This window comes from Lagopus leucura, unplaced genomic scaffold, assembly GCF_019238085.1.
Source record: "Lagopus leucura isolate 7727_CA_CO unplaced genomic scaffold, USGS_WTPT01 Super-Scaffold_100037, whole genome shotgun sequence".
Lineage (NCBI taxonomy): Eukaryota > Metazoa > Chordata > Aves > Galliformes > Phasianidae > Lagopus > Lagopus leucura.
The window spans coordinates 1208855-1229754 of record NW_024962286.1 but is presented as its reverse complement, the minus strand read 5'-3'; the positions used below and the strand labels follow the sequence as shown (position 1 = coordinate 1229754).

General features: G+C 40.8%; 2 protein-coding genes across 2 annotated transcripts; both read right to left on the bottom strand.

Moving 5' to 3' along the window:
• Positions 1-2532: 2532 nt before the first annotated feature.
• Positions 2533-7620, bottom strand: LOC122186605 (arylacetamide deacetylase-like 4). Its single transcript, XM_042883419.1, has 4 exons — positions 7438-7620; positions 5551-5767; positions 3623-3686; positions 2533-3307 (listed from the first exon to the last, which is right to left on the bottom strand). Exons 1-4 carry the CDS (start codon positions 7618-7620, stop codon positions 2533-2535), a joined length of 1239 nt encoding a protein of 412 aa, XP_042739353.1.
• A 6457-nt stretch (positions 7621-14077) lies between these two features.
• LOC122186564 (arylacetamide deacetylase-like 4) lies at positions 14078-20229 on the bottom strand. Its single transcript, XM_042883351.1, has 4 exons — positions 20077-20229; positions 16490-16706; positions 15982-16045; positions 14078-14858 (listed from the first exon to the last, which is right to left on the bottom strand). Exons 1-4 carry the CDS (start codon positions 20227-20229, stop codon positions 14078-14080), a joined length of 1215 nt encoding a protein of 404 aa, XP_042739285.1.
• Positions 20230-20900: the final 671 nt, after the last annotated feature.

Here is a 20900-nt window from a genome sequence, read left to right as displayed (position 1 = left end):
ACCTGAAGAGAGGTTGTGGGGAGCTGGGGTTCTGCCTCTTCTCTTGTGTAACAGTGGTAGAACCAGAGGCTTCATGCTGCACCAGGGGAGATTTAGGCTGGATGTTATGAAATACTGCTTGTCTGAAAGAATGATCAGGCACTGGAATGGGCTGCACAGGGAGGTGATGGAGTCACTGAGCCTGGAGGTGTTGAAGGAACGTTTGGATTTTGTGTTGAGGGACACGGTTTAGTGAGAACTATTGGTGATGGGTGGATGGTTGGGGTGGATGATCCTGTAGGTCTTTTCCAACCTTGGTGATTCTGTGAAATGTGTTCATTTAGCATCTCGTTTCCCCACCCTGCCCATGTCCATTTAGTTAGCAGGAAGTTATTGCCATGTATATGGCAATCATTGCAAATCAATCAGTAAAGAAAAAAGATTAATCTGTGGCTAGGAGACTGCTGAATGAGCTGTAAGACATCTCCTGCAGTTAGATGGCTCTGAGTTTGGCCTTGAATTCAAACAGAGGTACTTCTCTATTCTGACTAGATAATACATGTTCTCTTATTCTTTAGAATATAATTAAGAGAATGGGAAATATAATTAAGTGCACATCTTTCAACTTCTCCATAGCTTCAGTATTCAGTATTCAGCGTTGTTGTTTTTTTAAATGCCTCTTGCCTAGCTCTCCTCAGGCTTAGCTCTGCAGAGTGCAGCATGAAGAACTCTTCCTACTGACATCAGCTGCAAACACTGCATTGCAATTGGCCCCATCCTCCATTGCTTGGCAATTACAGTTCTCTTTATGCTTCTCTAAACCTCTGTGGAATTATCACAGCCTGTCTCATGAGTTGGGTCACTTGTTCTTCTTTCACTGTTTCTCTCTAATGTTTTCCAGTGTTATTTTTTCTGATTTCATGCCTTTCTTCATTACTGTTAATGCTAGGGCATCTAATAGCTTTATATTTGTTCAGCCAGCTTTTCCTGCTTGTTCTTTGCATGTGTCTGGTTAAAAAGTTATCCAAAAAATTGGCATCAGTGGTAGTGCTTAAATTTTTCCCTTGTGGACAGGATGGAAATTTCAGTTGAAAGATTTCTAGTTTCTCCATTCATATATTGTTATTCTAAATAATTTCTTCCCTGGAACAAGAAGCTGGTTGTCATAAAGCCAACAACAACAACTATTCATTTGAATGCATGTTAATAAAACAGTAGATGAGACTGAGTTTAGATTCATGATCAGGTTATCTTGTATCAAGTGAGCTTCAGTGACTTCAGGGGGAAACTGGATGAGAGAGATTGTGGATGCCCCATCCCTGCAGGCACTCAAGGCCAGGCTGGATGTGGCTCTGGGCAGCCTGGGCTGCTGGTTGGTGACCTGCACACAGCAGGGGTTGGAACTGGATGAGCACTGTGGTGCTTTTCAATCCAGGCCATTCTATGACTCTGTGATTCTGTGATCTCTGATGTCCCTCCCAACCCAACCTTTCGATGATTCAGCATGCTTTCCCATCTGAGGAAATGCTACACCATGAAATGACAGATCTGACGAGGTAAAATTAGCAAGGCTGTGGTCACTGCCGGTGTTGCATTGCTTCTTTCACCAAGCATTTAGATTGGTTCAATTAGATTTGTTACTGGATAAGTGTTAAGCAAATTTAACCTGCTCTTAAAACTGACATTTTCACAGTACGGGATTTTATTTTTGTTGCTGTTGCTGAAAGCATCACAACATTGCCATGACATCACAGCTCCTTGGTAAGATAATGCAATGTCCCACTTCTCTACTTTCTTACAACTGGGGTCTTCAGAACTTTCCAAAGAAAAACAGAATAACAGGTGGAGCATTCACTGAAGTGTGGGGATTCCAATTAAAGAATCAAATCCCAAAGGAAAACATCATTTCTCAGATTCCAAACAAAATCGAGCTCATAGTAATTCCAACTGAGAACTCAGTTTCAGAAAGAAGTCTTTATTTCAAGAAAAGTGTAGTCCTTGTGCGAGCTAACCCTAGAAGTTGGAATGCATAGCTGCATTAAAATGCATATCTGACACAAGACTTCACCAAACCTAAGACGGGTTCCATAAACATTTCCTACCTTCACCAGGGCCAAAGTGACCTCCAGTTGTTGTCTTCAGCATTTCTAGGCTGTAGAGAAAACTTCAGGAAGACGTGGTTTAGTGGGCAGTACTGATGGTAGGTGGATGGTTGGACTGAATGATCTTAGAGGTCTTTTCCAACCTTAATAATTCTGTGATTCTATGTTATTTGCCTTGACTGTGTGCCAGCTACTGCAATGGCTGGAGGTGAAGTGCCAGGTGCTCCATTTCATTGGTGTGTTTTTATTATAGTGTTTTGGTGGTGCTTTAAATAACCTTAGAATTTTTGGTAAGTAACTGCAGAATGAGAAATCAGATTCCTCATACAGTCAAAATAGAAAATATAAATCAAATGTATATGTAAAATGTATAAAACATAAATCCTTCTTTGCCAAGCATAAATTCACCAAGGATAGTGTAAGGCCTGCATCATTTTTCTGAAAAATACTTTTATAGACTGTTTATATAATTCACAGTATTATCCATTATCTTTTCTCCAGATAAAAAGGAAAAAATCCCATAGCCAAAAAAGGCTAAAATGCCATGGAAACCACTCTCAGAATGATACCAGGTTACTTGAATGCCGTTGTCCTCTAATCGCTTCTTGTATAACAGCCCATCATCTCTAAGCACATCAAACTCACAGGTCACAATATAGGATTCTGGGAGCTGGCAAATGATGGCATCTTCAGCTAAAAGAGGGGAAAATGTCATTGCTAGCACTTCTTTGATTGCTTCATGGACTTCAGGTTTATATGAAGTGTACTTCTGAGGTTTGTAGCCTCTAATCTTGAATTCATCAGGAATATTGTCAGCACTTATCCATTTTTTGTATTTCCATTTCATGCTCTCAGGAACGTGGCAGTTTTGTATGATATCTTCAAAATATGATGGTTTTCTATTAAGGTAACGAAAACAGAAGTAGATGACTAGCTTCCGAGATAATATGGGGACTGAAGCATTCTGCTGATAGGAAGGCAATTGAAAATCTAGCCCCTGTAGTCCTGGATACAATAAGATCTGCGCACGTACTTTTGGGAGATTTCTTTTATTCACCAGTATTTGGCAAATAACCGTGGCAAAATTGGCTCCACAGCTGTCACCACCAAGGATGATGAGAGCAGGATCCACGTGATACTCATCTAAATTCCTCATGAAGTATAAGGTAGCGTTGAGACAATCAGAATATTGCCCAGGATATGGGTGTTCAGGAGCCAAGCGATAGCTGGAATGTCAAAGGCATTGGGGTTATTTTCAAAGTCATTATAAAAATGTGATTTGTGCTGTTGGCATGGCAGTTGGGTAGGTCTTTTTATCTATATTTTAAAGTTTGCTTGCTTTTAACTCAGTGTAAATATAAACTAATGGTTTAGCTATTTTAGAATGCTTCGCCTCTAAGTACATTTCCAAATGAAAGGAAAGGCTCAAGGCAGAAATACGCAGCACAATCTGAAATAGCTGAGATTATTGGCATGTTTTTCAGAACTGTTTCAATTGTGAACCATTACCACAAATGTTTGTACATAAAAGTGACACTTACCCAACAGACACAACCACTGAGTCACACTTCTTGGCGATATAGCGACATATTCTTTCAAAGGCTCCTAAAGACAAAGCATAACAGAGGTGACATTTTAAAAGTTAAATATTCTTTTGAAAGTGTAGATCCATATTAAGGTATTGCACACGTTCTCTGTGGAAGCCACTGCAGCAGCATGGGACCAATGAGTAACTTTTGTGCAATGCAACCTTTACACGTTCACATATTTTCTGATTATTAGTCACTGGTGGATAGGGCATAACACAGACATATGAATGGTGATGCTGGGGAAAAGAAGAAGTGTCCAGGTTGGTATCACATCTCAGCTGATGGATGACGAAAATGTCTAAGCTTGTGCCAACCATGTGATAATGCTTATGCAAAAGGCTTACTGAAATGTTAGGCTTCGAGAACTCCACTGAGTCACAAAGTGCATCTTTATGTGATGCCCTTGATCAATTTTCTTACCATGATCAGCACATTTGTGCAGTGAATTCCATTGCTTACTTACAAAGATTTGAAGAACCATTTCTTTTTGCTCGGATATTCCATTTGATCTTTTGCTATAAGAAATGGTGACTAATCGTTCCCTGAACTTCCCATGCTTCCTGTGATTCTGTAGACATTCTGTGTATCTGTCTCTCCATCTTTTCCAGCCTGAAGAGTCTTAGTGCTTCAGTATGGAAGCACTTCTATTATCTACACAGGACACTTTCTGGTACTGTTAGATCCAATTTGATGCATGGGAATCAGAACATCATATTTCAAAACAGCATGGATTTATTACAGCACCATAAAGAGCTTTCCTGTTTCGTCCTATTTTCCTCTCCTAATAATAATTCCTGACATCTTATTTGCTTTTTGAATGCTACTATGCACTAACTCAACATTTTCAAGCAGTTATTTCCTAACATAGTCCCCAAATCATCTACCACCCAAATCAGCATATTAGTCTGCTTAGACTCCATAGTTTCATTTATTAACTCAGGATCTTCAATGTGGCTTCTGCACTCCACATCACCTACAGTTTTGTGTCACCTACCATTTTATTGCCCAATCCTCTGGAATCATAAAGATATTCTTCACTTCTTCAGCTGGCCACTTGCTACCCTGAGGGCCTTAGAATCATATCACCTTTCGTAATAAAACCTTATTATTGTGTTAGTTGCTTTCCTGTCGTCAAATACCAAGGGGCATTGAAGTGAAGGGTCACATACATGTAGATATGGGCACTGTATTAAGCCAAGGCACATGATACAGCTCCTTTCATGTGCTGATTGTGCAATATGGATTGCGTTGTGAACAACAGTCCAACTCTGTGGTGTTTTTTTTTTTCCTTCCAGCTATGGAGACTCACAACCTCACCTGCACGTAACTGAAGTCTGTCTGTCATTGTGCCAATGGAGATACACCCTTTGAAATACGATTCTTTAACAAAAATTCTTACATGACTTTTAAATCTTAAATTTCTTTAAGTTCTTTCTCGGACTGTGCCTTTCTGTCTGTTAGATCTCCTTTGATCTGTGACCTACAGATTGAGATACACGGACTCGTGCTCCCACCCAGAAGATGAGTACTGAGCAGAGTGATATATCTTAACTTCTGTACTTTGAGGCTCCATTCAAGCTTACGGAAAACACTTTGGTCCAGTTGAGGTCCACAAGTAAAAATTTCTCCTTGAAAAGTAATTGAAGCTTTGTTTCAAAGAACAAATCCAAAATTTATTCTTTCTGGGAACTCTATTGTCCTTTTCATCATTATGATTACCCTCAACTGCACACCAGACTATTAATCTGTAAGGTCATTTTCAGTTAGTACTGGGTTTACAGAATCTGTTGTCATTAGGAAGAACAAGTGAGATACTGACACATGGCTGAGGGGTAAAGATTTGGATTTGACTTTAAGTATAAAACTGGCTGTTTTCTTACTAATGCTCCCAAATGTGCCAGCTCCTCCATGAAAATACAGTATTCCTTTTCTTTTGCCAGCAGGTGGCCACTTGGGCTGATAAATCCTCAGTGGTACCTCGTCTACTTTGAGGTCTTTGATAAGAAGATTTGAATCTCTCCATGGTGGTATTCCATCCACCACAAGTCGCAATAAGCTTAAATCACTGCAGATCCCGAGCTTCTCCAAAATCTTTCCCTGTTGAAAAGAAAGAATAATTGGTGTGAAAGGTTACAATCCTCTTTAATTAAAAAAAAAAAAAAAAAAAAAGTCTTGGGTTTATTTTACTGCTTTCTATTTCAGGAGGCAGTGCCTCATTGGAGATCCTTGAGCTGTTCTGATTGAATTGAGTGTTGCTGAAGGTTGGGAAAAAGCATCAAACCCTGTTCTGCATAGGCAGTGGTCCTTTTGCTCATTATCTATTTTTGCATGTTTCATTTTGCAGATCTAAAAAATGCACTTCAGCTGACAATAGAGAGGGAAGGAGAGAAATAATCTTTGATTTGGAAATGTCAGTAGCAACTATGGGCGTGAGGCTGATGAAAGAACAGATTAGTAGGCAACTAACCAAGTAGGCTCTGCTAAAATGTATGGGAGTTGTGGGCTCCTGAGGTACACAAACAATAGCAGTTGCTTCTGCTCCTTAACCTGTGATGAAAACAGAACAACATTTCTAGACACTTTCCTGAGCAACCTGTTGTAGGGAATCTCCTCAGCAGGTGGTTGGACTTGGTGATCCCTGGAGGTCCCTTCCAGCCCCTACAGTTCTGTGATTCTGTGATTCTTAGAAAATATTTTTATATCTCTTTTATTAAAATGCATTATATGTCGTATGAAAATTACAGAGAAAATGTAATTACTTGACTATAAAATCAACTCTTTCGAAGCCCAGTATCCAAATGCTGTGTGATTTGTAGAGGAAGACCTCAAGACCCTAAAAGGATTCAGTGGTCACTTCCAGCCCAAGGATGAAAGTGTTTTAAAGCCAACCTATGTAGATCCAGGAGGTCATTAGGAACTTGCTTTGTGCCCATCCTTTTTTCCTCCCTAAAAATCTGTATAGAATTTGACGTTGGAAATACCATGCAACTTAGGGGATGGATGGAACAAACAAGAATGTTTAAAACTAAAAATCTCCATTTTTTACATCTTTTTCACAATAATTAAGTTCCCCTTTCAATTTGAAACATTTTAATTTTTCTATCTATGGAAGCAGACATATCAGAATTATGTTAAATTCATGTGAGAAAATACACACAGATACACATCCTTAAGGAATGAGAGAAGCCTAAACACATCATTCACAAATACTTTTATACTCATATTTTCTGACCTAGCCATGTAAGAAGAAAGCCCAAACCATTGCTATCATTTTGTATTTATTTTATTGTCTATGATACACAATGTGTGTAGGTCTATGAATATGTGTATGTGTGATTGTGTATAGTAAATACAGAATGAAGCAAATGGAAAGAGGAGCAATGCAGGCTTGCTTCTAAATAAATATTATATGTACATCCAGTTCAGTATATTACATGTACATCCAGTTCAGTATATTACATGTACATCCAGTTCAGCAGGTACACCATACATAAATAGATTTATTATTATTAATCTTCATGTGAAACTATTTTCCAAATGTAAAGAAGCTGCAGTTTGATAATGCTCTAAAAAAAAATTAAATAAGCTTTTAGGATTAGTCCTGCTTTATGAATTAATTTAACATTCTTTGGCTTGCATAGGGGTGCTTCTAGGCTTCAAGGGGCTGAATTGCTGCTCCCTCGTTTCTTTTTTTCCTTAAGCCATTGTCTTCCAGCAGTCCTTCCAAAACAAAAGGGAAATGCCCCGTTGTAAGAAATTGAACTTACCAGCACCATGGTGGTCATCAACAGCGAATGGTAGAAGAGAAGCTTTAGAGGTTGGTCAATTCCAGGTGGCAGGTCTGAATGGAGAAAGTCATAGAACAACCGTGCCAAAAACAGCGCTGGTACTAAGACAGGTGAAATGAAAATCACTCCTAATACTGCTAAGCTTTTATGGAGGAATGCCATTTCACTTCAATGGAAGTGAACTCCAAAAAAAAAAAAAAAACCACCAAAAACCTGTCCTGCCTCAAGTCTTGGTTCTTGGGTGTCTCAGAGGTGTCTTCACAGCAGACTAAGCAATCCGTTCATTAGCAGAAATAAGTTTATTAATGTTGCAATACTCTGATACTCTCCTCCCTTCTTTGCTAATGATACTATTGGCAACACTAAGATTAAAAAAGGGGGAGGGGGGAATTTCCTTTTTCAAAAGTGGCATTTGAAATATATGGAATCGATTGATATCCTGAAGCTTGGTGGCGTCCGGCTTCTTGTCGGCACGTTATGGGTGCCATCACTGTTGTCAGGTTACATTCTGGAGATGTGAGGACCCTCACAGCTGCCATCAAGTTGTATGCTCCTCTGACAAGAAAAATACCCATATCTGCATTTATTACGAACTTTGTTTCACAGACACACTTAATTAAGACAGCATTTGCTCTGTCTGTGACCTGTGGTACGTCTCAGTGGAAAGACTGGGTTAATTTAAGTGATGTGTCCTACTTCAACTAGGACAGAAATGCATCAATTCTGCTTTTTCCATGAGATAGGAGTACAAACTGTACAATTAGCGCTGACCTGAAGCCGTGCGTGGGTCTCCCAGGTGGTGTCTGTCAACTCAAGCCCCTGGTACATCTTTTCAGAGATTGAATTTTATGTTCACTTTTGCTTGTAATTTAACATAAAGGCATTATGGATACGTATATATTAGTAAGGAATGGCTGAAGTTGGTGGCAGCTGATTGGAGAAACCCTTTCTGTTTTCTTCATTGAATTTCATTTTCCACACCATGACAAAGTTACAGTTCCCAAACTGCTTTCCTGTCCTGACTTTTGAAATGAAATTCCCATCAGAAAATTGACTTAATCCTTAGCTTCATTAGCTCAATATCCAAATCAAAACAACCAAGTCAGCCCGCTTGCACAACTAGAGATAAGAATGTGTGGGATAAAGCAACTGGATTCTGCACCAATATTTGTGCAATGTGCAAACCCTCAGCTGTTCCAGGTGGCAAAAACATTCACCCACAACCCTTCTATTGTTCTAGAACCATCGATGAAGTGATGTTTCAGAATAACATCTTACTGTTTTACCCTTGTAGCTGTATGCTATTGCAGCTCCTCAGTCCTTCCTCCCTACCACAGTTTCCATGCTTTCCAAAACCAAGCAGTGACCTTAGGGCTGCCCAATCCCTCTGGCAGTGCTCATATTCACAACCATCTCATGAATTTTGGTCCCTCTTATTCTGATACACATACGTGACTTAAATAATCTGTTGCTACACATCACTTTCTTTTCTACTGATGCTTGGTCAGAGATGTTTCAAATCTTTCCATTCTGGTCAACCATTCTGCCCATGCAGATGTACAAGCAGAGGTATCTGTGATCAGTGTCAATCTCTCATAGGTTACGTTGAGCAGAGAGCACCATGTTTCCAACAGTCCACGTGGATTGGTTTCTTCAAAGCTGGTCTTAGATGGGCAATCACAGACCTCTTCATAGCCTGAGAATGCACAAAACTCTTCACATCAGTCTCTTGTCAGTCTTATAATCAGGCAGCTTTCAAACCAAACCAAGGCTGAAGTTCCAGGGTGGATGATGTGGACATCAGGTGGTTGTGGGCTGTGTTAGGAAATCGCTGACAATTGCAGTGCAGGTAATTCAGGAAGTGCTACAAGAGCTAATGAGTGACAGCGTGCTGGTGTTTAATGACTGAGGTGCTGATTCGATCGAGTACAGCCAGCTTTAGTAACTAAATGGAAGACATAGAGCAAAAAAAAAGGAAGTAAAAGCCAAACTAATAGCTGCTGCTATGTTCCTCTTTTCATTTCTTTGTTTTGTTTGGTTTTAGTGTACCTTTCTAAATGAAACACTCCTGTAAATGTGATTTACCCGGCTGTGTGTATGCATCTACCCCAGATGATTCTGTAGGACATCCATATTCCTAATGCAACGTAGCTGACTTCAGCTTTACCAAGTAGAGCAGGTAGGAATCTTACTGCTCCCATTTCTGTACACATGCAAGGGAATGACTGAAAACAGCCCAGACCTCTTCACACCTGGTGAGCCTTACTCTTCCGATGTCTGAGAAGGATGTAGTGTGTCCTTCACAGGAACACAGTAGTCTTTAGAAATTATAGCTTACTGCATGCTAAGTTGTACTGTTTGTTAATGTGCAATGTATCTGCCTCCTACCCATCTTTCGGTGTCCTCCCTTGTTGTTATCTCCACCTCCTCACCCAAATTAGTAGCCACTCCTTGTACACGCTCTTATTCATGACTGAAAGCCACCATCTGTGCAGTCTGCCATAAATCCTGATTTAACCTTTCTTTCTTCTTGAGTCTGCTTTGAGGTATCACAGAATCACAGACTCGTTAAGACTAGAAAAAATCCTTTGAGATCACCAGGTCCACCTCCAACCCACCCCGCTGTACGCATTGCCCACATCCTCAGTGCCACATCTCCACACTGAGCACCTCTGGGGATGGTGACTCGTCCTCCTCCCTGGGAGCTGTACATTGCTGCTCTTCCTGAGAATAAATTTTCCCCAATATCCAACCTGGAAGCTCCCCTCGTGCACTTTGAAGGGTCCCAGCCCTTCTAAATGGCCTCCAGGTTCAACTTCTGCTAACAAATTCTGCTGTAAATAGCTGAACTGTGACAAAAATTCCAAGTGGAAATGATAACAAATGTTGTGTATTACATTCAGTGCTGAAAAACTCAGATCTGATGTCGTTCAGTTCAGGTACATTTTTTAAATGATGACTCTCCAGAAGGCCTTTGTTAATGCAGTGCTTTGGAATGTGGGTGAGTTCTTGGACCTCAGTGCCTCAGCAGTGAGATGTTCTGTTCCTCGAAATGGGTGAATCTCCCTCTCCACCTGAATGGAGTCCAAATAACTGCTCCAGGTCACCAAACCAAGATGAGTCCTTTTTAAGTGCTTAGTTTGAATACAGATACCAAAACTGCAGCCAACCTTAACTTTCTGTGGCCAGATCCAAGAGTTATTACTGGGAGCATTGGACAATCAGCAATTGCTTGAGGCTGAGCAAAGGAAAATGTCAGGTACTGCAGCTGGGGTAGATCTATGCACAGCCTTGGAGTGTCTAAACCACTCACTGACCAATTGAAACATCTTTTAGGGGCTCATATTTTGATCCCAGAGCACAAAGTTGTCTGTCAGGTTATTCAGATAGCATTGAAAAATCAACTGTATACTGGAATATTTAATACATATCGGTATAAAGTTCCTTTACAGTGAGAAGATGATCTTTGGAGTATTAAGTGAAACTTTGACCCAATCATGAGACCGTATCTGTAAAGAGCATGAAGCACTGGCTAATTAGTGTGTAAGATACTCTGCCTAAAAAAAGGGTCTCATTGCTAAAAGAAGCTTAGTGCTGAGATTTTATCTTGAGTACTGAAAGTTTGAAATTATCTGTTATTTAATTATTAGTCCAGTCATTAAAGGAAAGGTCTGTAGTATCTTCAGCATGTCCTCTTTGTGGGTTTTTTTAACCCATGGGATATTTGACAGTTGCTAACCTTATCTTTCATTCTCATGTCTTCTGTATGTTAGGATCAGTGTGCTCTTCTGTCACTTTATGGACAACCTGCCACCCCTGTGGATGGAGGAAGGAAATCTCAAAATTAGTGGCACTGGTTCCCCATGTGCAAAGTAGTCAGCATTCAAAAGTCCGTACAAACTGATGTGTCTGCCTCAAAATCAGGAAAGAATTGTGGATTTTTTGCTATTTTGATTATTCAAGTTTTATTCATTCTGAAAGGCCGTGTGGAATAGCCTTGTACATTTTCCTCTTTTTTTTTTATTTTTCTATTATTCTTCATGAGTGTAACTAAAGGGCATTCACATGTTCTTGCAGGCTCCATTTTCCAGTTTGCTGAATATAAACAAGGTCACCATGCCAAGCATTGGAGAACATCCTTCCATTGTATCTTCTAGCTGAAGACTTTCCTTACATCATTGTCTGCAGCATTCTTTGTTTTTGATTATAGTTTAAAAAAGCAGTGGTGGGTAGAAAATATATACAATAATGTCAGATGTCCACTATCAGAGTAAGAAATGAGATAGTTGAGTACAAGTCTGGTTACAAGTGACATTTTTATTTGAGAATTTGTCTTCCATCTGAGCAATTCATTATCGACGTGAATCCTCAGCAAAGGCCTAAGTTAAATGCCAAATTGCTTTTATCACAATGCAAGTAGGTGTAAAATGTTACGTGCAGTTATTTGTCTTAACTGGGCATCGAGGAATAAACTGTATCTAAAAACTGAACAAGAATACTCTGATCAGAAACTTGCTTGTCCTGTTTGCTAGGGGATTTTTAAGCTCACAGTTTATCATCATTTTTAATCATGCACAATAAACTCATTCTCTTCTTCATGTAACCTCAGCATTCTAACTGATTTTACTGACAGCTGGGAATCCCAGGTTTAATGGCACTGGGATGGGCTGCCCAGGGAGGCGATGGAGTCACCGTCCCTGGAGGTGTTCAAGAAACATTGAGATGTTGCACTGAGGGATCGGTGGGGAAATATTGGTTGTAGGTGGACAGTTGGACTGGATGAACTTGGAGGTCTTTTCCAGCCTAGGATGTCTCTCTTTCTACAGCAGGACGTTTAATGAAGTAAATCATAAATATTTTGCTTACTACGGATTATCTGCCTGTCAGCTACTCTTTTCCTTTGAAAGCTGTAGGCTTATTAGTCTCCTTTCTCAAGGAAATAAACTTTGCTATATGCTCTATCTCCATGTGTTTTTTTCTTTTTTTTTTTTTTTTTGCTTTTTGATTGCATTAATGAAATTTCACCTAATTTCTTAATCATGTTTCCCAAAAAGAGACCTACAGCACTCAGTCTGAGGATTTCTCTGCTTTTGTACATTAATGAAGCTTAGGACGAGCTCGTGTGGAGAAGTAGCTTTGTTTGTACTGTACAAGAATAATTTGTGATGGTTCAATAGAATTTTTCATATCATACCTTTAAATCCTACTGCAGGGGAGCATTTATATGCCAAGTGAGGAGGAAAGCCCCACTTTAGAACATGACTTGTCCAACAGGTACAAAATGGTGACATTTCTCCTCCTCTTGACATCTCTGTTATAGTCTTCTATTTTGTTTTTGTTCCACTTCATCCCTGTTCTCAGTTTGTTGTAAACCATTTATGACCAGTGTGAACTTTGATATTTTTTTTTTTGCATTTTTATTTTTCCTTCTCCCTCATTCTCATTTCTCTGCCATGGCACTGCTCATCATCCTTCTGTGGGAAAGTGCTTTCTGCTTCAGGCTGTGCAGAGACTGATATTACTGTGCATTCACATTTTTCTGTACCTGTATAAAGAAGTGTATATGCATTCTTAAATAGATGTTGCATTAACCCTTATTTCTTTACAGCATCTATAGTTCTTATTATTTCCAGACCTCCTGTCTCTCCACTTCACAGCATCCCAGAGTCCCTGGCTGTTTGGGGATGGAGGCACCTCTGGGTCTCTCTGATTGCACACCCACAGCACCAACACCACTTCCAGGTGGGTTTAGATCCCCAAGGAGGAGAACCCACAGCCTCTCTGATGCCTGTACTGGTGCTCCATCACCCACACAGCACAGAAGTACTGCTTGATATGTAGATGGACCCTCTCTCAGTTTGTGCCCATTGCGTCTTGTCCTGGCACCAGCACCGCTGACAAGAGCCTGGCTCCCTTCTCTCTGCACTCACCCTTCAGATCCTTAAACACATGGAAAAGATCCCCCAGAGCATCCTCAGCTCTGGGCTGAACATTCCCAGCCCTCTCAGCCTCCTGTCATGGCAGGGATGCTCCAGGCCCTTGGTCACCTTGGTGTGTGATGGATTCTTTCCAGTAAGCCTAGGTTTCTCTTGAAATGGGGAGCCCAAAACTGAAGGATGGTTGCAAAGCTGAGACTTCATTCTCTTATGTCTGTGCCCACACCTTTTCTGCTTTATTCAGTTTTCTTCAAGCTTGTCTCAAACTCAGCTTTCATCAGATATGTCATGGACCATCTTGTGCACTTAATTTGTAGATCCATCCTCCATTACTTTCCTCAAGTTGTCCTCAAATCTCAATTTATTTATTACTATTACCAGAACTTTATTAAGCCAAACTGCACTGTGAAACATTAGTCATGGGTACCAGACCTCTTACGAATAGAGGAGAAAACTGTGAAATGGTGGTAGACAAAATCAGGTGATGTTGTCTTTCTTCAATCATCAGTAAAAATGAAGTGAAAACTCTCACAAAATCAATTTCATGGGTAAAAACCAGGCAGAGCCAATGCAGAAATTTCAGAAGATGTTTTAACCAAAGGAAAACTGAGAGTATTTTTTAAAAAAAATCTTTGCAGGGAGAGAGAGATAGAAATCAGGAAGTGAAAGCAAATAATGGAGGTTTACATCAATCTTAGAAATTTTGTTATCTTTTCCAGGCCTTTAATTCCAGATTGGAATGTTGCCACCTTACTGTAAGCAGCCAAGAATATTGTTCCATGGAACCCCTCTTCCAGATGGCACAAGGTCACTTTTATACCATGATCCTCTAATCGTTTCTTGTACAGCAGTCCATCATCTCTGAGCACGTCGTATTCGCAGGTCAGAATGAAGGTCTCAGGAAGCTGGGCAATGACACTGTCTTCACACAGCAGTGGTGAAAACAAAGGCTCAAGAAAAGGCTTGGCCAGCTTGTAGATTTCTTCTGAGTACGGTGCTGGTGGTCCTGGAGGTGTGTAGCCTCTCATTTTAAACTCATGAGGGATATTATCAGCACTCAGCCATTTCTGATACTTCTGTCTTCGCTTTTGTGAAATATGGGAACCTTCAAGTAATACATTTACAGCAGACAAGTCTTTATTGAGATACTTCAAACCAAGAACGAGGGTTCGTTCCCTTATCAAAACAGGAATTTTGGCATTCTGCTGATAAGAAGGCAAATTAAAGTCTGCGGCCTGGAGAAAAGGGTATATTAAGATCTGTGCTCTCAGCTTTGGGACATCTTTTCTGTTCACCAGCGCTTGGGCAACAGCAGCAGTCAGTGTCCCTCCACTGCTATCTCCACAGACAATGATGCGGGCAGGATCCACTCCATAATCTTGTGCTGTCTTCATGAAGTGAATGGTGGCAGTGAGACAGTCCTGGAATTGGGTTGGATATGGGAACTCAGGAGCCAGGCGGTACCTATGTGGGAACAGAAGGGTTTCAGCATGGCCATATCTACTGAGTGGACCCACGCTGTCTTTTCAATCGTGCATTCATATATTTCATTGTGAAGATGGGAAAATATCCTCAAACTATAATTACAACAACAGAAATTATAGTAATTATTGCTTGCAGTGTACGAGGGCTGCTCCGAAAGGAAGGCCTCCTATTTTATGATGTTGGCCCATGGCGTTGGATGCAGATGTTGGTGAGTGGCAATAGAGGTTGAACCTTCCCACCAATATGCCAGTACATTTTGTTGCTGTGTGACAGATGGCAGCAGAGGGGCAGTCTGACAGAGTGGTGTCTGACATGGAAGTGCACATGGATCAAAGGGGTGGTGTTTAATTCCTCCATTCAGAAAAATGACATTCCACTGGCATTCATTGACGCTTGCTGTACGTTTATGGAGATGGAACAGCAGATGTGAGGCAGTGAGGGTGGGGGGTGCATTTCTGCAGCAGTGGTTGTCTCCACTGGTGCAGATTTTGATGAGCACAGCACGCAGGCTTTGGTTCATTGCAGATGAATGCGTAGCTCATGGTGATGACTACACTGAAAAATAGCGTTCTGTAGCTGAGAATTTGCTCTATCAAATCATGTTACTGTGCTCTTTGTATCTCTCGTAGTTTCCATGGAAATAAATAGGAGACATTACTTTCAGAGCCATCTTTATTTACTGCTTTTAGTGTTTGAGGGAGCTCAGTGCATTATCCTCTCTTTGAAAAACATATCTTTAGTTATTATGTTTTAGGTGACTGAGGAAATGAGTTGAGCTGTCTGGGCAGCCATGCTTCCAGCAGAGTTAATTACACAATGTTGGTTTTAAGTTATGTGCATGGCTTTAGGAAATAAATAAAACCATCCACATCCAATGGTAGCTACAAATTATTCTGATGGATTTTTTTTGGAAATTAGCAAATGGGGATTAGTGAACTAATTCTTTCTAAGAGTCATTAGTGCTAGTGAAACACGTGTGATCGTTAAATACAAGTGCTCAATGTGGTTTGCAGGGAGTGTGGGTTGCAGGAACTAATGCATTAAAGAACTAGGAACCCAGGGGGAGACAGGAGGACGGTGTGCTTGGATTTACCCTACTTACCCAACAGACACAACCACTGAATTGGTTTTCCTAGCAAGAATGCGACATGTTCTTTCATAGGCCCCTGTTTAAAGAAAATAATAATGATAAAAATATATTTCAGTGGAATTGTAAGTTGCTTTAAAAGTAAGTCAGAAGAAAATATTCTCAAGACTTTCTCTCTGTTCTGCAGTTATAGCTTCACTGTAAATCTCCCACAGCTGGTGTGATCTAATCTGAACATTGCTCACAGCCTTATTACATCTGTGTGAAAAAGTTCTTATGAACTTCTCAACTTTTCTCATAAGCATAAGGAGAAGAGAAGCAATCAGAGGAGTTGGAGGTGCACAACCTGTATAAAGATAATGTAACAGAATGCCTGCTACTCAAAATGAAATTGTCCTGTGTCCTGACACAACTTTTTTTGATTTCTCATACGTAGCCTCCTCCCTCTTCTCATCGTTTGATAAATGCCCCATCAGCTCAGTAACCACATGGCATGTTTAGTTACAGTGTTTACATGACTTACGAATGCTTCCAAACCGTCCAACCCCGCCATGAAAGTACAGGACTCCTCTCCTTTGGCCACTGGTTGATGTTTTTGGCTGGTACAGTCTTACTTTAACCTTTTCAAAGATTAAGTCCTTGATAATAAGACGTTTATCTTTTAGTGGTGGTATTCCATCCATTATAGCTCTGAGTAAACTGACTTCTGACATGATACCAAGTTTTTCCAGTAATATTGCCTGTTAACAAAGGAAAAGGAAGCACAAATTAGTGCAAATGTTAGAAATGTTGGGTGACAGTGATGTTTTACAAATTATCTCATTCTTCAGTGGTGAAATCCTGGCTTAGTCTCTATTAATGGAATAAATCTATATATAGGCTATTAATAGGAGACAGAAGTGTCAAATACTTCATACAATCATAGAATGGCCTGGGTTGAAAAGGAGCACAATGCTCACCCAGTTCCAACCCCCTGCTGTGTGCAGGTCACCAACCAGCAGCCCAGGCTGCCCAGAGCCACATCCAGCCTGGCCTTGAATGCCTGCAGGGATGGGGCATCCACAGCCTCCTTGGGCAGCCTGTTGCAGTGCCTCACCATCTGGGTGAAAAACATCCTCCTAATATCTAACCCAAACCTCCCCTGTCTTAGTTTAAGACCATTCCCCATTGTCCTATCACTAGCCAATACTTCCACTTGTTAGGCTTTAAAGCAGCCCTTAAAAGAACGTTTTTCCATAGCATCTTCCACAGCCAGCTCCTGAACAAGGCTACTTCTGATCCTTGGCTCCATCTCCACATACTGCAGTGCTTTGTACCCAAACACAGTTAGACTGGATGGTTTGTTGGGTTGCCATTATTCCTACATGTGTATTTCAAAGAGAATTCTATATACAGCTTGTGTCTTCAGATCCCATTGTGAGAGTCTTTCATCTCGCATTTAAAGGCCTCAGTAGTTCAGCAATGTGTCCTGTGAAGGTTGGTGTAGGTATCTCATTTTGTGCCATTTGAGGAGTTGATCCCCCTGTGCAAGAAGGATCTTTTTGTGGTCCGACTTTATTCCCATTTTAGTTACTTCTACTGATCTCCTGCATGATAACCATGGGAAAATAATTGTTTCTTTAATCCTTCACTCCCCTCTGGTATTGTTTCCTCACACTAGTGCTTTTGTAACAGTAAGGGTTGCACCTGTAATTAACTGCATTGTTTGTATGTTGTCTTGGAAATACAAAAAAGAGCAGAAGAGTCCATATCAGCTGCTGTGCTTAATGCTGACAGTCTGACAAGCAATTGTTAAACCCGTGATACTTTGACTGATCAGCTTTCATAGAGATTGGCATTTGTTTATATTGCTCTCATTCACCTCACTGTTAGCTCTGAGTTATCTGCTGTGGATAACTGCAACAAAGTACAGTTATCACATATAACAGGGCATTTGAGCTGGAGGGGACCCTAAAGGCCATCAGGTCTCACCCCTGGACTGAGCAGGGACACCCACAGCTTCATCAGTGCTCAGAGCCCCTCCAGCCTGACCCTGGGTGTCTGCATTCCACTCCATGATGAAGAACATCAGTTATTGGTCAGGACATGTAATCTTCGTAGTTATTTCTGATAATATGCAAACAACATTTTTATCTGGTGGAATTGTTTTAAATTGCACAGCAAATAGAAGCTCCATAAGAATCAGCAGCGTTGGCATTTTTGCTTTCAAGTCCATTTTTCAGCTCAGCCTCTGCCATCAGTGCATGGAGTGCCCACCAGCGGTCATTCACCATGCAGTGCTGTGCTCCAAGAGGAACGCAGTGTGAAAGGCAGAGAGGAACCCTAGCTGGTAAGAAGTGGGAGTGCAGACACATGCCTGGGCAGAGGAGCAGACCTGCAGCAGCATGCAGGAGGTGCTGCCTGAGGGAGGGAGGCGATGTCTGTGCTGACTGCAGTGTTAGAGCCCTTTCTTTTCCTCACACAGGTACACAGACAGAAGTTACATGTGTTGCATGCTGTGCCAGCCCTTCTGCCTCAGTCATTACTAAAAGAAATTGATTCCAAGAAGTTACAGAGCTATTAACACAGTAGGTAGTGTAATGTAATCAGCCCCTCCATGTTTGCATCTCATTGTTTGCAACTCAGTTTCCCAGATGGAGTTAGTCCTCTGGCTACCTCTAAAATCTGTCTGTTTTTCTTCTTATAGACCAAATTCTAAACCAGTACTGAAAAATAAAGAATGGGTAGATTTTTCAATGAAGAAATTTGATTAAGACATTCCTTATTTAAGTATAACCTCAGAGGTGAATACAGATAGTTCCTCAGACAACTTATTAGATTGTGCACAGTTACATCAAGCTGTTTTGTCTCCAGTGACTTCACATGCATTTTTTGTCTAGATCTACCATAGCAAACTTTAATTTTCCCTGCAGTTTTGGTGGCCATTCCTGGAGAGGACCTGGTTCCTTTGAACAGCAACAACCAGAGCTCCTACTGAGTAGACGTCGCATTGTGACTGGTCAGTGGTGGGGATGGGCTGCTGGTTGGACCTGGTGATCTTGGAGGTCTTTCCAACCTGAATGATTCTATGACTTTATGACTCAAACTTTCTTGCATTTATACTTTTGTTTAACTACACATTAATCGTCTTACCTCTCTGTTCCTGTTTTTCCTTGGCCTCTCACTGACCAGCAGTGAGGATACGAGATGATAAAATCAGAAGCTGAGAACTGCATTAGGGTTAGGGTTAGAGTTACCAGTGAGCTTCTAAATTCTGCAGTTTGGCCTGCTGCATACCAATTGCACAAAGAACAAACTTAGATGGAAAAAGAGTGTGCACACAGTGTTTGGAAAACGTGGAGTTCCACCTGTAGTGCAGTAGGTGTAAGAAAACTTTGTGTGACTTCAATTCCTGCCCTGTTTTCTTGCACTGCTTTGTATCACAGCAGCATTCAGGGCTGGGTGAGGCACCCCTCAGGACTCACACTGAGTCACATTCTCAGGAACTTACTGGCTGACTTCAAAGAAAGCTTAATAAGCAGTGTAGCAGGGAAAAAGAACAAGATAATAACAGCAGAACATGGAATTTCAGTGAAATGTCATGCACAACCCAAAGAAAGTGAATGTTTTCCTTTTGTCATTTAAAAGGCTAAAAGAAGCTTGACTTAGCCATCATAGAAGTGTTTTTTAAACTCAGAATAGGAAATCACACAGACACTGTGAAGGAGAAAAGTGATGAATGTAGCAGCTGCCCTGCAGATGGCTCAGAAGTCATGCATTTGTAGGAGAGAGCTGAGCTCAGTGCAGCCTTGCATTCTCTCTTATGCAAAGCAGAAGTTTAACATATATCGTGCAGCAGCTGTTTGAGGCTGCACAATTTAAAAGCTAGAACTTAAGCCATCGGGAAAAATGAGGTATTATGCTGTCTGCAGTTTATTTTTTTGTATTGCTTGCTTTAGTGCTGCGCGGCAAGCAGTGGGGTTGAAACACAGGTATCCACGAGAGTGCTCCCATCACCAAGTAAATCCAGCTCTGTACTTGATATATATCGATTCCAAAACATTTCACCGATCCCTTATCCCTCTATCAGAAATCAAATTTAAAAGGTAGCTTTAAGCAAAGTGTACTTACCAGACCGAAACCAAAGTTCATGATGTAATGAAAAGCATAAAGCTTTTTGCGCTCGCTGAATCCAGGTGGGATGTTTGCTGTGGGGTGTTCGTAGTAGAATCCCATTGCCACAACTAGAGTCAAAACAAGAAAAATGGTGAAGAGAAGTGCCATCTTGCTGCACTGTTAGGAGTCAAATGGAAGAAGCAGCTCCTTCCCCCTCTGACTTTTGCAGTATTTCTGAAGGTAAAGGCACAGGTTTGGCAATTCCCTTAGAATCCCATCATCCAGCTTTTAAAAATCCCAATAGGAAGGTGAAAGCATGTGGCAATCAAACCATACAATTAAATAGACAGTAACAATTAGTCATGAGGGAGGCTTGCATAAGCAGTTTTTCATATTTACAGCTAACATGTTTTGGTTCTGTGCCCATTACCGTATGTTCTTGACATATCATCAGTGTTACAAGGAGATAAAACTTATTACATCTCTCCCTATTGCTTGAATACAGTCAAGCCTGTCTTATTTCTGAGTTCAAGTGGGACAGGATTTCTTAGTAATCACCTTCAGAGCTTTTGATTTCTTATTTATTGTGCCACCACATCCTTCTTTCTCAGACCCCTGGTGAAATCTAGGTTTCAGCATTGCAAATGGTCCTCCTCACCTTGTATTTGGTGCTGGTCATACGAATTACTTGTTTGCTTATGTATCTATACACATACACCTCTATCAAGAATGTATTTACCCTATTTTTGATCTTTCAGCTTAGAATGGAATCTTTTTAAAGCAAGGATAGTATTGAATGTTGGTTTTTGTATGTGCTATGATCTCTTCTCTAGAGCATT